The sequence below is a fragment of the Miniopterus schreibersii genome, assembly GCF_964146895.1.
Source record: "Miniopterus schreibersii genome assembly, chromosome: 4".
Lineage (NCBI taxonomy): Eukaryota > Metazoa > Chordata > Mammalia > Chiroptera > Miniopteridae > Miniopterus > Miniopterus schreibersii.
The window spans coordinates 65,464,086-65,480,516 of NC_138105.1; the positions used below are offsets into that span (position 1 = coordinate 65,464,086).

Here is a 16,431-nt window from a genome sequence, read left to right on the forward strand (position 1 = left end):
TGTGGAGCTGTGGAGCTGTGGACAGATGCCCGACGCCCAGAGAAGGTTCTGCCCGGAGCCAACATCCTGAGCAGTGGCCAGCCAGGAGTGTCCCGACAGCCCGTCACTCAGTATGTAGGGGGCGGGGCCTGAGAGAACTGTCCAATCAGACAGACAGGGGTGGTGCACAGGGAACAATTGGGAATGCAGGGGCGGGGCCCGGAGGACTGTCCAATCAGAGGTCCAAGGGGCGGGTCTCGGGAACTGCCCAGTCAGAAGTCCGTGAGCGTGGGCGTGCCCGAAACACCGTCCACTCAAGGCGCCGGATCCCGAACAACGTCCAATCAGAGGTTCCGTGGAAGGGAGAGAGCGTGGACGTCGCTCTCGGCAGATCGCGGCGTCGGTGCGCACCTGCCCCGCGCAGCCCCAGGTGTCTGGTCCCGGCAGCTCACACCTCCCTGGGCGCCGGGAGGACGCCTCGAGAGCCGGGAGATGGTGAGTGCGCTGGGCCGGCCCGAGACTCGGAGGGGCTGGTTCGAACCGGCGGGAATCCGCTGGAAGCGGCCGCGAGCTGGGTCTCCCCGCGCGTCCCGGGGTTCCAGCCCGAGTCTCCTCCGTCGGCGCGGAGTGGAGTCCTGGCGTCCTGGCCGGCCCCTGTGCTAGGTGTGGGGTCTCAGGACCGCGGCGTGGGGTGACTGGGATGCACAGTGCTGCATCCACCCGGGGGGCGGGGAATATCAGCCCCTGGTCGGCTCCTCCCAGCCGACTGCCTGCGGATGGGCGGGGAGTCTGGGGAGACCTGCCTGGGGCCCCGAATTGGGACGAATCTCCTGGTAGGTGCTCGCTCCCTAACAGACCCCGACCCCAGTTATTATTTCCTGGAGGGACGCAGTTGTCAGCTGACAGGACTCTGGTATTGAGGAGAAAAAGACGGAAATGATTCGGGCCCCTGAAGGGAGAGAAACTAACCCAGAAAACTGGGGAAGCCCATCCAGTGAGGTGGAGCAGTCACCTGCAAAGCTACCTGCACTTGAGACTCACTGCGGGACACCAGCTGGTGTCCTTTGTTCCGGAGACTGTCAGTGAACAGTGGGGAGGGGTCTCCCACGTGGTAGGGTGGCTGCGCTGGACTCTTGAGTCCGAAGTCATCTATGTCTATGTTCCAGCTCAGCACTGCCCCTTCCTGGGTTTGAAAAGATGTATATATTCACTTATTGGGGCCTTGTTCTTCAGTACTTTTAATTAATAGAGCAGAAAAGTTAAAATATTTCCTAAGAGGTGAATTTCGGAGTGGGAGGAGGGGGAAGAAAGTGTCTTTCATTCCATTTGTTAAACCTTCTTCTGTTCCTTTGAATGATAAGAAATGGAATTCCAGGGCTTAACCTTGAAAGTCCTACTTGGGAAAAGACTGTCAGAGAAACAGAAAACCTCTCTTCTAATATAGCAGTAGAGAAATGAATACATTTCCACAGAGTGTAGTAGGTGAATTGGTGAATTATAGAGATTCACCGAAATATCAGTTATTTTCCTTGGCAGAGTGAAGAATTTGTGACAGTAGGTAAAACTGTTGTTTGCTATTATCTGTAATGTACTTTGCTTTAATCTACAATAAATTGTTATTGTATATGGACGAGGTGGGAGTAAAGCATCTTTGTTAAATAATTTCTGTCATTGTTCTGCAATGGCTGTCCTGTTGTAAATTAATAGACAAGGACCCACTTCAAGTTGTTCCTTTCCATGGATTTAATTGTCCATTTCTCTACTAATTCCATCATGTCAGGATGACTAGGCTTTAAAATCCTTGCTTTGTGATAGGCAGGCCCCTGACTTGTTCTTTAGAATACTTTGGCTCTTTTTGGATATTTGTTCTTCCTGTTAGATTTGTAAAATTAGTATTTTTCAAGTCCTTAAAAAAATCTGGTTTGGGGATTTAATGGAATTTTAATGAAGACTTTAGATCTTTTTTTCAGAGGGTTGATATTTTGCTAACACCTAGTGCTCTATTTTGAGAACATGTGCCCTCTTTCCATTTAGTTCCTTTTATTTCGTTATGTTTTAAAATTTTTCCATTTGGTTCTTTTTATAGCCTTCTTTAGACTTGTTTAGTACTAATTAAATTTGTTTTTTACCATAGTATGTGTTGTCATTTTAAAATGAATTTTCCAACTTGCTGTTAATTGAAAAGGTAATGAAATGTGTTTTTATATTGAATCTTTGTAGTGGATTCTTGTTAAAAAATCTTATTCTGTGATTAATTATTTGTTCTCATGGTGTCGTAAACATCAATTGATAGAGGTGGGCATAAAGACAAGGTTTTTTTTCTTTTTTACTTCTTGTAGATTTGTGCTCTGCTGAGTCTGGATTGACTTTCTAGTATGTTGACCATGAGGGGGTTCCTGAGCATACTTGATTTGTCCCTAATTTTTTGGATAAAACAACATCATACCATTTATATGTTTTTGTTATTTTTTAAATGTTTTATTAGCAGTTTTTCTTTATCAGGTTATTCATATTACCATATATTCTTCAATGGTAAGATGTATGACTGCTGAATATAATAAAATAGTTTTCAGCAACTCCTAAAATGATTACAGACAAATCATATATATTGATTTTAGAGTTTTCTGTTGTATAATATAACATCAGTTTAGGAAAATGCATATGACTTATGTACAGTTGACAGAAATATTAAAAAATAATCATCTGTGAAATGAAATTCGGCCCTAAATGTAGAACAAGCTTTCACACCAAATACCCCAGTTGAAATGAACCCCAATGGCAGGCCCCCTCACTCTGATATGTGTAACCAATATATATATATATTTATATATTTAAAGCAATTTAGGTATCAGTTTGCAGTGTTATTTTCAAAGGGTTATTTTATTGTCCTTTACTCTGCCTTACAACCAGTCATTCATATTTATCCATATCAATATTGATATATACACACATACACAAACACACACGTAAAGATATATATCTCCCTCCTGATCCCCTCACTGTACCACATTTTCCTTGATACTTACATTTGATTTGCTCATTTATTGTTTTCTTCCAAAAGAATTTAAGATCCACATGGTTCAGAATTTTGTTGTTCAGTGCTATAGCCCTAGTGCTTGCAAGTACTAGGACCCCGTCACTGTCACCTAAATCAGTTTTACTAAATGAAGGAGCCAGAGGTAAGATCTTCAAACAAAGCAGTCTTTTACAAAATACAGGGCTTTGCCAGGGGAGGAGCATAAGGATGTAAGCATGGAATAGGATGCTTCTCTTGGCTCTTTTCCATAGTGCTGGGGAAAATCTAGCTTATTTCCTTATCACACTGGGAAATAACAGTCACAATAACAAAAAACTGTAAGTTGTATGTGAAAGACGTGCAAGTGGTAGGAGTTTGCATGATGTTGTTCATGGACTCTTCTGCGTTTCCTCTATTATGAACCAGTTTTAATAATGTCTGCTTTACAGAGTTATTATAAGACTATATGAGCTAATGTATGTGTATAAAGCTCTTTGCAAAGCTTTTTGCATATAAGGGATGCTCAATGGCACTTTTTGAAGATGAATACTGTAGATTGTTAGAGTATTTGAGGGTTTCAAGCTGGGTGTGTTGGGAGTTTGTCTTAGTCAGCTGGGGCTGCTATAACAAAAATACCACAGACAGGTTTATAAACAGCAAACATTTATTTGTCACAGTTCTGGAGGCTGGGAAATCCAAGATCAAGGTGCTGACAGATTTGGTGTTTGTTGAAGGCCAGCTTCCTGGTTCATAGACAGCAGTCTCTTCACTGTGTCCTCACATGGTCGAAGGGTCCAGGAAGCTCACTTGGGTCTCTGTTATAAGGGCACTAATTTCATTCATGAGGGCTAGGAGGACTCCCAGGACTCAGTCTGTAGTCATGCTCATGGCTATGATTTATTGCAGTGCAAGAATAAAGCAGAGGCAGCCCAGAAGAAAGGTGCCTAAGGCCAAGTACTAAGGAGAACAGGTACAGGGTCCCCTCTAGTGACATCACAAAGCAGCCAGGTGTGACAGCCCATTTGAAATGCTTACCAGGGAAGTTAATGAGAGACTCAATTACAGGGTTTTTATTGGAGGCTGGTCATGTAAACACCTTTTTCCTGGCACGAACCAAGAATTCAGCCTCCTAGAAGGAGAGCAGGTTTTTGGCAGAAGCCTTATTGTTTGCATAAAAAGACAGAGGGAGCTACTTGTATCACGGTGCTGGGAACTCTCCCCACATCCATGTTCCCATATGCCAGCCAAGGGCCAATCTTGCAAGCAGAACTTTCTGAGGATAACGGCTCTCAGGCTTGTTCAGCTAACGCTTCTGCACAGTCTGTTTCCTTGGCCCTTGGACAAGGCATCTTTATAGCAAATTATTAGTAGGATCCTGTATAGTAGGGTGAGAAACACCTGCAGTATTGATTTTGGTTATGCCCTTTAGGTGTCCTGTACTTAGCCAGTTCAAGTAAATCCTATTAACCATAAAGCTCTTAGAAAGCCAGTGGGGTTAGGGTCTTCTTCCTCAAATATCTATATTTTGTTGTTTTGTTGTTGTTACCTTGCCTCAGGTATCAATTCCCACACAACACAAACTCTGGCCAGTAAATTGAAGCTCACCGGAGTGCCTTATCCACAGATAAGACAGTGTCCTGATAGGACACACCTGAGAAGTACAGTCCTAGAGGGCACACTTGGTCCCCTGGAAATGCAGAGTTTACAGTAGTCCGGGCACCCCAAGCAGAATATGCATTTGTCAGAAAGCCAGGTGAACAAGGCCCCCACTGTGGCCTCGGAGTTCCCAGTGCAGACCTAATTATTCAGTCCAGTCCTTGTTTCAAGGGACTGCCTGAGGTGGTCAGTTTCAGACAGTTTTGTTTATCCATGACAGAAGTTCATGCACCTCACTAGTGCAGACGACATCTGGAGGTGATCTGTCAGTGTGGAAGCTGACCGTTATGAAATGAGCAGCTTGATTTCAGATGGTCCCATTGGAGAACAAAGGCCTTTTTTTTTTTTTTTTTTTAATATATTTTATTGATTTCAGAGAAAGGAAGGGAGAGGGGGAGAGAGAGATAGAAACATCAATGATGAAAGAGTCGTCATTGATCAGCTGCCTGCTGCACGCCCCCGACTGGGGATCGAGCCCGCAACCCGGGCATGTGCCCTGACAGGGAATCAATCCACGATCTCCTGGCTCAACTGCTGAGCCACAGCTGGCCGGGTAGAACAAGGCCTTCTTCGTGGACAACTGTAAGTGACCCCGCCAGACGTGCTTGCATCCATGAGGTTTTCACAGTTTAGGGTCTCACGGAGAGCTGTTTTAAATCTTCCACATTCCCTGCTTTCAGGCCAGCACAGTAGGTACTGAGGCTGAAACAGCCCATCATGGATACTGTTGGGTTTTAGCTCACAGTCAAGTCCAGGAAGCGTAAATGCAAGCTATGTGGATTCAAAATGCCATCAAACACTAGGGCTTTTTCTTCTCAGTAGCAAAGCTGAGACGCTGCAGGGGCAGACAGCTGTGTCCCAAGTGCAAATAGCAAATGAGACTGTCCTAAGCCCTTTTTGTTTTGTCTGTCTTAGAGTCCAAATTGACCCACTGCTAGACGGTTGTCAGCCTCTACAGATAATCAGAAATAGGTTTTTGTGAGATCTCTTCAGCAAACGAAACTTTTTAAAAAATATGTTTTTATTGATTTCAGAGAGAGAAAGGGAGAGGTGGAGAGAGATAGAAACACCAATGATGAGAGTCATTGATAGGCTGCCTCCTGCATGGCCCTGCTGGGGATTGAGTTCGAAACCCAGGCATGTGTCCTGACCAGAATCGAACCACAATCCCTCGATCATAGGTCTATGCCCAACTGCTGAGCCAAGCCGACCAGGCAAACAGGAAACTTTTACTCAAAATTCTGAAAGTCTACCTCGCATTTAGAGGTTGCCTGTCTTTTCATTTTGTTTCTCTCTTTTTTGAACCTAGGTAAAAATCATAGCAAATAGTCATCAGTTGTGGACACCTAATCTTGTTTCTGATACTTAGAGTTTCAATTTCAATCCATGTACCAGTGGCAAAAAGCAAAGAAGTTGTGTCTCACTAACACTTTTTTCTTTGTATGGATTTGGATGATCCCACTAGCACTGATAAAATTATAAGGATATACCATTTGCACCCATTTTTATCATACATGCAGATGCAGGAAGAAAAATTTTAAGTAAATATCTCCTTCCCCTTTATTTTCATTGCAAATTCACTCACACCCTGTATTAATTTCCTAGGGCTGCCATAGCAAGTGACCACAGTGTGTGTTCTCTCATAGTTCTGGAGGCTGGAAGTCCGAAATCAAGGTGTTGACAAGACTGTGCTCCCTCAGAACCCTAGTCCTGGGCACATTCCTTGTCTGTCACAGCTTCTAGGAGACCCAGGCATTCCTTGCTTGTGGCAGCACAGTTTCAACTTCTGTGTCCCTCTTCAGGTGGCCATTTTCCCTGTGCTTCTCTGTTCCACATATGGCATTTTCCTCTCTTTATTAGGACACTGGTCAAATTGGATTTGGTCCCATTGTAATGGCCTCATTGTAACTTGATTACACCTGCAAAGACCCTTTTTCCAAGTAAAATCACATTCACAGGTACCAGGGATTAGTATTTCAACATATCCTTTTTGGGGTGGAAACAGTTCAACCCATAACAAGGCCCTAGTTATAAATTCAGCATTTACCAGGATAAAAAAACAGCTGCCGGGGAAGGTCCTGGCCAGAATGCAAGGGTGGGTCAGGAGGCTGCAACGCCCCAGCTGGCCGAGTCTTTCCCTCCTCCCTTTCTCCTTAGTTTTGCTCCAACCTTGGGAAGTGATTTAACTTTTTTTTCTCTCCTGATGCAATGCAAACTTTTAGCACTTTTGGGGAACTCAGGGGTTGTTTTTTTCTCTTGCTAGGGAAGAGAACAAAAGTCAAAGGCCCCACCAGGGCTGCCTTTGTTATTTTTTGTTGTTTTTTCCTCCGCATAGTCAGTGGGGCCAGAAGCAGCCTATCTACCTAATGAGCCAGCCCTCCTGCAGTCAGATCTGTCATTTTTAATATCTATCAACTTCCCATCAAACAACAGCTCAGCTGCCCTTTCATACCACGGACAGCTCCGTAGTCACCCAGGCACCGGAGTACCACCACCCCTCCCTCTTTGTCCTTCCTCTCCCCAGACAGTGCTTTCACCATATTTCAGTGGGTTGAGGTATTCTAGAAAATCTACTTCTCGTGTCTCAAAGACCACCCCCAAACCCTGTTAGTAGGAGTCTCCCAGCCTAGCATATAGTTGCATTCCTCACTATGATTCGTTACAACAAAAGGACATGGACAAATCAGCAAAGGGCAAAGACGCGTGGGGAGAAAGCCGCAGGAAACCAGGGGCGAGCTATTAAGAGGCCTTTCCCAGCGGAGTCACATGGAATGTACCCAGCAATGAGTTATGACAACATATAAAATGTTGTCTACCAGGGAGGCTCATTAGACCCAGTGCCCTGGATTTTTACTGACAGTTGATGTGAGCATCGTCTGCTTAGCATGTCTCCAAACACCAGACTCCCAGAGGAAAGTAGGTGTTCAGCATCAGCACTGTTGTCTGCATAGTCAGTTTGGACAGTGTGAGGAATACCAGTTTGGGTGGTGTGATACCTCCCAAGTCCAACGTCCCAGAAACCAGCCAAGGCCAGCCATGCCTTAGTTGTTTCCAAGGATAGAAAGTTCAGGCCTGAGATGTCAACTCTTCTTCTACACAATGGGTAAGGGAACTTTAATAGAGGAAACACTACAGGTAACTGTCCTAATATCAATTCAGCTGACTTTGGACTCTCCTGTCATTCCCTGTACCAATAACAGGGATAGTCCTACTACGCTGTTAACTCTGTTGAATAGGTAAGTTCTGACAGCAGAATTGACTGAGTATTTTCTCTGTTTCCTGCTCATGGATGTCAGTGGGTTGATATTCTTTAAAGAAAAACAACAAAAACACACACACAAAAAAACAGGGCTTAAAGGAAGCACACAGCTCAGTGCTTCCTGTACTTAGGGGGTTGGCCTGACACGCTCATGGGCCCAATGGGAGAGGGATATGAAAATGAGAGACATTGGCAGTGCAGCCTCTAGGATGATTTATGGGAAATCAGCTTTCTCCTGGAATTTGAGATGAGGAAGTATTTCCTTTGTAGGAAGGCACTGGTGAGTCTTTTATGTGTTTTTTAATCAAGGGCAGGTTTACTATTGGATGTTTTTACTTCAGTTAACTCCTTAACAAAAGGGACTATTAACCTTGTCCTCAAGGTCAGCAAGAGTACTCTTATGAGAAATCCAAAACACTAATTCAAAAAGACATATGCACACCTATGTTATTGCAGCTTTTGTTTACAATAGCCAAAATATGGAAGCAATCTAAGTGTCCATCAACAGATGAATGGATAAAGATGTGGCAAATATATACAATGGAATATTACTCAGCCATAAAAAAAATAATGAAATCGTACCATTTATGACCACATGGATGGACCTAGGGGGTAATATACTAAGTGAAATAAGACAGAGAAAGACAAATACCATATGATCTCATATGTGGAATCTAAAAAAAATAAAACAAACAGACTCATAAATACAGAGAACAAACTGATAGTTGCCAGATGGGAAGGGGATTGGGGAGCTGGGTGAAAAGGAGATGAGATTAAGAAGTACAAGTTGGTAGTTATAAAATAGTCATGGGAATATAAAGTACAACATAGGGAACATAGTGATATTGTAATAACTATGTATGCTGTCAGGTGGGTACTTATCACTTCATAAGTTATATGTATGTCTAATCACTGTTGTACCTCTAAAACTAATATAGTATTGTATGTCAATTGTAATTGAAAAATAAAATTATTAAAATTAATTTTTTAAAGCCTTGTGGTACACAGTAGGGAAGGAGCTGAAGTTGTTTGTGTCAAGTGGGATTGGTGGGTCATAAAGTGCAAATATTTGTTTAATTTGCATAGCATTTCTTTAACTTCTCTAATGTGATCTGAACCCTTTGATTAAAGAATAAGTCTTGGTGTGGTCACAGTAAAAATGAAGAGGTAAATTCATAATGTTAGTGAAGCTCTAAATCAGGGATGGGGAACTTTAGTTCTGCCAAGGGCCATTTGGATATTTATAACATCATTATTGGGCCATACAAAATTATCAACTTAAAAATTAGCCTGCTATATTTGGTCAAACATTTAATTAACTCACCCCTTATGTGATGACTGGAACTGCTTCTCTTTGGTGAGGCCTTGGCAGGGCCAAATGATTTCGCCCACAGGCTGGACGTTCCCTACCCCTGCTCTAAATCTCTGAGGACTTGAGTGTGCACATGGAGTAAGAGGTTCTGATGACCAGTCATAGACTAGATGTTAGGTGACCACAGAATCTTGTTTGAACTTCCTGTAAATTGAGTCCAATTGCTCAGTCCTGTGAGTCTCACCCATTCTCCTGCACATATATTGGATGTTTCAGGACTCAGTGGTCTTTGAGGATGTGGCTGTGGACTTCTCCCAGGAGGAGTGGGCTTTGCTGGATGCTGCTCAGAAGGAGCTCTACAGAGATGTGATGCTGGAAAACTTCAGAAACTTAGCCTCTGTGGGTAAGAATGACATTGTTCCTTTACTTAGTCATTTAGAGAACATGCATTTCTTGCATATCAAGACTGTTCCCAGATTTGGAATGTGAAAAGGGAAGACATTGATTAATAAGAAAGACATAGTCATAACTGTCATAGAGCTAGAATCTAATAGTTCCTCCATGAGAATGAGACTCTATGTATTAAACTGAGGTGTGTGTGTGTGTAAAAGTGTCGTCAGTGGATATGGGTTCCAGGGCTTTTTAGGAGGCCCAGTGAAGGTTGTTTTTGTAACTTTGTGAGAATTTTACTGTTTATTAAATTGCTTACCATTTTGACCTCTTATATTTGTTATTGATGAAGTCCTGACACAGCTAACCTCCTTAGTGTCTTTTTTTGCTAACAGGTACCTTTTTTTTCTTATAAGATTTGTTTCCTTTCTTTGCAGATGATGAGACTCAATTTAGGGCCAGTGGGTCAGTTTCTCAGCAGGATATTTATGGGAATAAAATATCCCAGGAAGATAAAATAGCAAAGTTCACCAGAAATTCTTGGGTTTCCATCTTAGGAAAAATATGGGAAGAACTTAGCTTTGAAGATCAGCACACAAACCAGGGGAGATATCCGAGGTGAGTTACATTCTAGGAGGAATCTTAGTATGTTATGAAATTTAAAAAGCAAACAAACCAACAACCCACATAAGCCTAGATCAGATTTGTTTATTCACAGATTTTCACCAAAAAAAACACCCCAAAAAACACTTTATTTCAATGCGACATAGATAAGTGATAGAAAGAGTTGAAAAGAATTAGGAGAAAAGCCCATGTTTAAGAAACACTTTTCATAATGGCTGTGGTCAATGCATTCAGTTCATTCCACTTTAAAACTAGTTACATAGGGTAGAAAACAACACATTCACTGAAATTAGTAAGAATGTAATCCTAAGATTAATAAATATTAAGAATTAAGTATTAATAAACTATTAATACATGTTTCTCATTTTTTAGCAGAAACCATATGGTGGAGAGACTCTGTGAAAGTAATGATCAATGTGGGGAAGGCTTCAGTCAGATTTCAAATCTTAATCTGTACCAGAAAACTCTTACTGAAGTAAAACAGTATGAATGCAGTGCATATGCAAAAGTCTTCATGCATCATTCATCCCTCAAGAGTCACATTGCTATTCACACTGAACACAAACCATATCAGTGTCAGGAATGTGGGCAGGCCTACAGTTGTTGTTCACACCTAAGAATGCATGTGAGAACCCACAAAGGAGAGAGGCCCTATGCATGTAACTTATGTGGAAAAACCTTTCCTCGTACTTCTTCCCTCAACCGGCATATAAGGATTCATACTGCAGAGAAAACCTATGAATGTCAGCAATGTGGGAAAGCCTTCATTGATTTTTCAAGTCTTACTAGTCATGTGAGAATGCACACTGGAGAGAAGCCCTATAAATGTAAGGAGTGTGGGAAAGCCTTCAGTTATTCCTCAACTTTTCGAAGACACATGATAACACACACTGGAGAGAAGCCCTATAAATGTAAGGAATGTGGGGAAGTCTTCAGCTATTCCTCAACTTTTCGAAGACACATGATATCACACACTGGGGAGACACCACATAAATGTAAGGAATGTGGAGAAGCCTTCAGTTACTTCTCAGCTTTTCGAAGACACATGATATCACACACTGGAGAGAAACCCTATGAATGTAAACAGTGTGGGAAAGCCTTCATTTATCTCCAATCCTTTAGAAGGCATGAAAGGATTCACACTGGAGAGAAACCCTATGAATGCAAACAGTGCGGGAAAACCTTTATTTACCCCCAGTCATTCCGAAGGCATGAAAGGACTCACGGTGGAGAGAAACCCTATGAATGTCAGCAATGTGGGAAAGCATTCAGCCATCCCTCATCCTTTCAAGGACATATGAGAGTGCACACTGGAGAGAAACCTTATGAATGCACTCAATGTGGAAAAACTTTCAATTGGCCCATATCCTTACGAAAACATATGCGAACACACACTAAAGAGAAGCCCTATAAATGTAAACAATGCGGAAAAGCCTTCAATTTGTCTGCTTGTTTTCGAGAACATGTGAGAATGCATCCTGGAGACAAATCGTATGAATGCAAACTATGTGGGAAAGTGTTCTATTGTCACATATCCTTACAAAAACATATGAGAAGGCACACTGCCGAGAAACTCTATGAATGCAAGCAATGTGGGAAAGCTTTCAGTTGGCCGGAACTTTTGCAACAGCATGTAAGAACACACACTGCAGAGAAGCCTTATGAGTGTAAGGAATGTGGGAAAGTCTTCAAGTGGCCATCATCTTTGCCAATACACATGAGAATGCACACTGGAGAGAAACCTTATGAATGTAAGCAGTGCGGGAAAGCCTTCAGCTGTTCCTCATCCTTAAGTAGGCATGTGAGAACACACACTGCAGAAAAACACTGCATGTGTAACGCAGAAAGTCCTGCAAGCGAACTCATGCCCAATGCTTCAGAAAATCCACACCAGGAGAGAAATCTTGTGAAAGTTGTAAATACGGTGTTGCCTTTATGAGTTCCTCATTATTAAAGTGGACCCATAGGTAGTGTATTTCCAGTTCTTTTGCAAATAAACATTTAGTTGAAAAATAACTCTCCAAGTACTCTTAGCTATAGTACAGAAAATTTGCATGTAGTGTTTTTTCTTACATTTCAGTAAACAAAACTTTTATCTTTAGTTTGTGGACTCATAGGTGATTTGAATTGTATTTTCAATATGTAAGTATTTTGTTCAATATATGTTTTAATTTCTTCTTTAAATGTCCTTTAAGGGGTCATTGGATGTTTCTTACTGGCTTAGTTGGCAGATACTGATACACCCATTATATGTTTTCTGCCTTTCTTATTGAGTCTTTATTTTTCGCCAGAGGAGCCTTATGAAATGATGTGATTTGTTTTAAACTTTTTCCCGTCGCTGTTTGGTTTTGCTTGTGATTGAGAATTGGACAGCAGGCATTTACATAAGAGACACATGATATGACCATGAGATAGTTTGAGATAGTTCTTTTGGATTTTGCTATGTCAACATGGGTAATGTTGGGAACTACATTTTCCAGAATCTGTTCCCTTTATGATTCCATGTTCTAATTCACCAGTAGCCTAACATGGCATGAGATTTGGAAGGCAGAAGTGAACAAGCCATTACTAAGTTTTTGGAACCACTTTAAAGTGTGATAGAAAGATGCGTAGGGACTTCTAGATACCAGCTTTCAGCCCATTTCCCTGATTTCTTTGCTCTACTAATCAAGACTATCATCAAAAGAAATGACAAGTGCTTTATTTCCATTATTCTCAGAGGTATAGGCTTCCACAGATATCTCCATGAGCTCAGTATCAAGGATCCATACACTTGTGTGATCGGGTACTCACAATTTACTCACAATTTGGATTATCCTAGAAACTGTAAGGTATCCTCCAGACCGCTAATTCAGACTCATGGTTAGTGATCTCTAATGCTATGAGTCACCCTCTTTAGATGTGAACATAGTTCATAAGGTCCAATTTGTATAGCAAACACTGGTCTTAATACTTTTATTGGTTCTCTGATCCTGCCTCCACCACAAAAACTACAGTGTTGTACCAAGATAAAACAACTTGGGACTTTGTGCTGACCCAGCGCTTTGTGAGAACAAATACCTTCTTCATCTATTAGCTTTTGGGAGATTTCTGTTACACAGAACTAAATGCAATTCTTTCATATGAGTTTAATTATGTGTCTTTAAAAACAATGTGTATTTTATTTTCAAGGAAAATCAACTGGGTGGCTTGGGACAACAGAAAATTTTGTCTCATAGTTCTGAAGTTCAAAATCAAGGTGTTGGCAGGATCAGCTTCCTCTGAAAGTGCTAAGGAAGCATCTCTTCCATCTCTCTCCCAGCTTCTGGTAGTTCATTGGCTTGTAGCAGCTTAACTCTAATCTTCACGGTATTCTCTCTGTGTTGCATGCGTGTGTTTTCATATGGCATACTTTTTGTAATTACTGGGTTAGGGCCCACACTTCTCCAGTATGACTTCATCTTCTACAACAACCTTTTTTTCTCCCCATGACCCATCCAAGTCTCCAGAGCCACCCTGCCACTGCCAGTGCACACTTCTAACCCCTGCGCTCTGCATAGTCTCCACTCCAGTGGCCTGTGGGAGATGGAGATCTCAGTTTCCGCAGACGCCCAGCAGCCTTTTAAGAAATTCCCAGGAGATACCTAGGAGCTCAGCCTCAGTGGAAGTGTGCAGGGTAGGTCAGCAGGGCAGAGACTCAGAGGAGAGTCTGCACAAGGAAATATGGAAGCTCGGTCCCCACCACTCTTCGGACAGCTTCCTGTCCTCCTCCGGGTCCTGTAAGAGCCATCTCTGTAGCCCAAGTTCCTGAGGTGGCCACCCTCCATCTCCACAAGGACTTTGGGGCCGCTCCGGGCAGACAGAGCTAGCACATGGGAGACTGGCAGGCTGAGGGGACCCCAGTGCAGGACATGTTGGCTGCTAGTCAACAAGATCGACACCATCGCTGCCCTCACTGAGCAGAGAGACAAAGGGTCAAAGTGATTAGTATGTTTCTGGAAGAATCCTAAAGCTGCAGGGGTCATAATCCCGGCCACTTTGGGCCCCTGACACTTGCTTAGGTCCGCCTCCTGTGGTTCTGATGGAGAGAGGGTTCTTGTACTGTTCAAATTCAGGAAGTGTGACAGCACCATTCCAGGAGGAGAGAGAAGTAAATGGTGTTGGTTAGTCCTAAGCAGATAGCTGTTGTAGGGTGGCCTGGCTGTGTGTCTCTGGGGGTATATTGGTGTCTCTGGAGACATCATCTGTGTGTGTCTTGAGTTTGTCTGTGTCTGGGTTTGCCCACATTTATGTCCCAGTGATAAAGTTTGTGTCACGCCACCCTGTGTGTGTGTTTGGGAGAGTTCAGGTGTTTGAGTGGTGGTTCCTTTGTCCTGGCAGGAGTGTTTGTGATTGTCCATGTGGCTTATTGCAGTCCTGTACTATTTCCCCAGGGTGTTTACTGGAACCCAAATATATAGTAAGCCCACACAGATTTACTTGTATTTAACTTTTAAGATGCACATAGTTATTCTAATATTAAATTCTAATGAAATAGTAAAAAGTTAGAAAGCTTCAGTTATTTTTAGTGGTTGTCATGAGCTCCAACATTTCAGAGTGTTTACATCTACAGTAATAGGATGGCACATGCTGGCAATAATTTGGACCTCTCCAGATTTCTTCACATTTAAATTTCTTTCCAAATACATTTATTTTTTTTACTCTAGTTTTCTAACCAACAGTGATGCCACCAGATGAGGTCTTGAATGGTAATTGTTATATGATGAAATTAAAAAAAAAAAATCTTTATTGATTTCAGAGAGAGGAAAAGAGGGAGAGAGAGAGAGACAGAAACAAATGATGAGAGAGTCATTGATCGAGCCCACAACCCGGGCATGTTCCCTGACCGGGAATCAAACCCCAATCGCCTGGATCCTAGGTTGATGCTCAACTGCTGAGCCACGCCCAGCCAGGCTATGATGAAATATTTTAGACTGTGATCATTGTTAGAGGAAAGGAACAGATGACACCAAAATGGCTCCCCGAAGTGGATATAATGGAATGTGGTGAACAATGCCGTCTTGTTAGTTTTTCTGTAGCGCACTAAAGTGAAACTATGTGGCAGAGTGTGAATGCAATTTCCATTTCAATTTGAATTTACTCAATCTTCATATCATTTCATAAAGTTTTGTTTCCAGATATTTAAATTCACATCGTCTTGTTTGCATAAGTAAATGCAAGCACCCACTAACTGTTCCTTTGACCCTTTGTCCGTCTTGTAAATTCTCTTCCTTCTCTGACCCACCAGAGCACTAGTAGAGCAGAAAAGGAAGCGCTCAGAGCACAGATAACTTCTACTTAGTAAATGGCATGTTTTGCCTGGCATTAACTTGTCAATTGTGTAATTTTTAAATTTATTGTAACTGTGTAAATAACTATGAGTCCAATTTTGTTTATTACATGCTTTAATAAGCATTTATTTCATGCTCACAGGTTGGGCCGTTGGCCTGGGTAGGTTACCCAAGTGACGGGTCTTCAGGTCCATTCTGGAAGCCAAACTGGCTCTGATCCAAGTATGTTCATTCTGGGGCTGAAGCTCGATTGATAGCACCTTGGGGAAGGTTCCTTATTATGGATAAGGAGGGAAGGTATAAAGGGAAGCCAAATGCACAAACACATTTCAGGTTTTTTCTCATAACATTTGCTCACATAGCATTGACTTAAGGAAGTCACATGGCTCAAAATGGAAAGGAGAAGAATTACAATCTTGCTACCTACCATGAGACAGTGTTAGGTTGTTTCACAGGGTACTGAAATTTTTGAGTCAATAATACAATCCACCACATCATCTGAATACCCTTTTAGGAAAGAACTTGCATTACGCAGCGTAATTATAGAGAATGTACTTAAAAAATACTTTCATAAGCAGTTCTCCATTGTTTATTTTTAATATTTTACTTTGGGAAAACAACCAGACAAAAAAGGCCACATAGGGTATCATTCAAATCATATAAAATAGCCAGAATAGGCAAATCCATTGAGACAAAGTATTTTGGTGGTGGCCATGAGGTAAGGTTATCATGGCTATTCTGGCCTTTAAAATTTTTTTTTTTTAAATGGAAATATAATTAACATATCCTAAGGGCCACACTTTTAGGTGTAAAATTCACTGGTTTTTGTACATTCACAAAGCAGTGGAATGTCACTATGAAATCTGAAAAAGGAAATACAGCCTTT

The 16,431-nt window shown here is 42.0% G+C and overlaps 1 protein-coding gene across 3 annotated transcripts; it reads left to right on the forward strand.

Annotated features, from left to right (window-relative positions):
* The first annotated feature begins 348 nt into the window (after positions 1 to 348).
* ZNF555 (zinc finger protein 555) lies at positions 349 to 14,747 on the forward strand. Of its 3 annotated transcripts, none has more exons than XM_081136012.1 (4): positions 349 to 474; positions 9,499 to 9,625; positions 10,050 to 10,230; positions 10,612 to 14,747. In XM_081136012.1, the coding sequence occupies exons 1-4, from the start codon at positions 472 to 474 to the stop codon at positions 12,173 to 12,175; spliced, it is 1,875 nt and encodes a 624-aa protein (XP_080992138.1). In that variant the 5' UTR covers positions 349 to 471; the 3' UTR covers positions 12,176 to 14,747. The 3 variants fall into 3 exon arrangements, with proteins under 3 accessions (XP_080992138.1, XP_080992140.1, XP_080992139.1); XM_081136014.1 differs by having other exon boundaries at positions 381 to 474; positions 10,609 to 14,747; XM_081136013.1 differs by lacking the exon at positions 349 to 474 and adding an exon at positions 486 to 642 and having other exon boundaries at positions 10,609 to 14,747.
* The last annotated feature ends 1,684 nt before the right edge of the window (positions 14,748 to 16,431 follow it).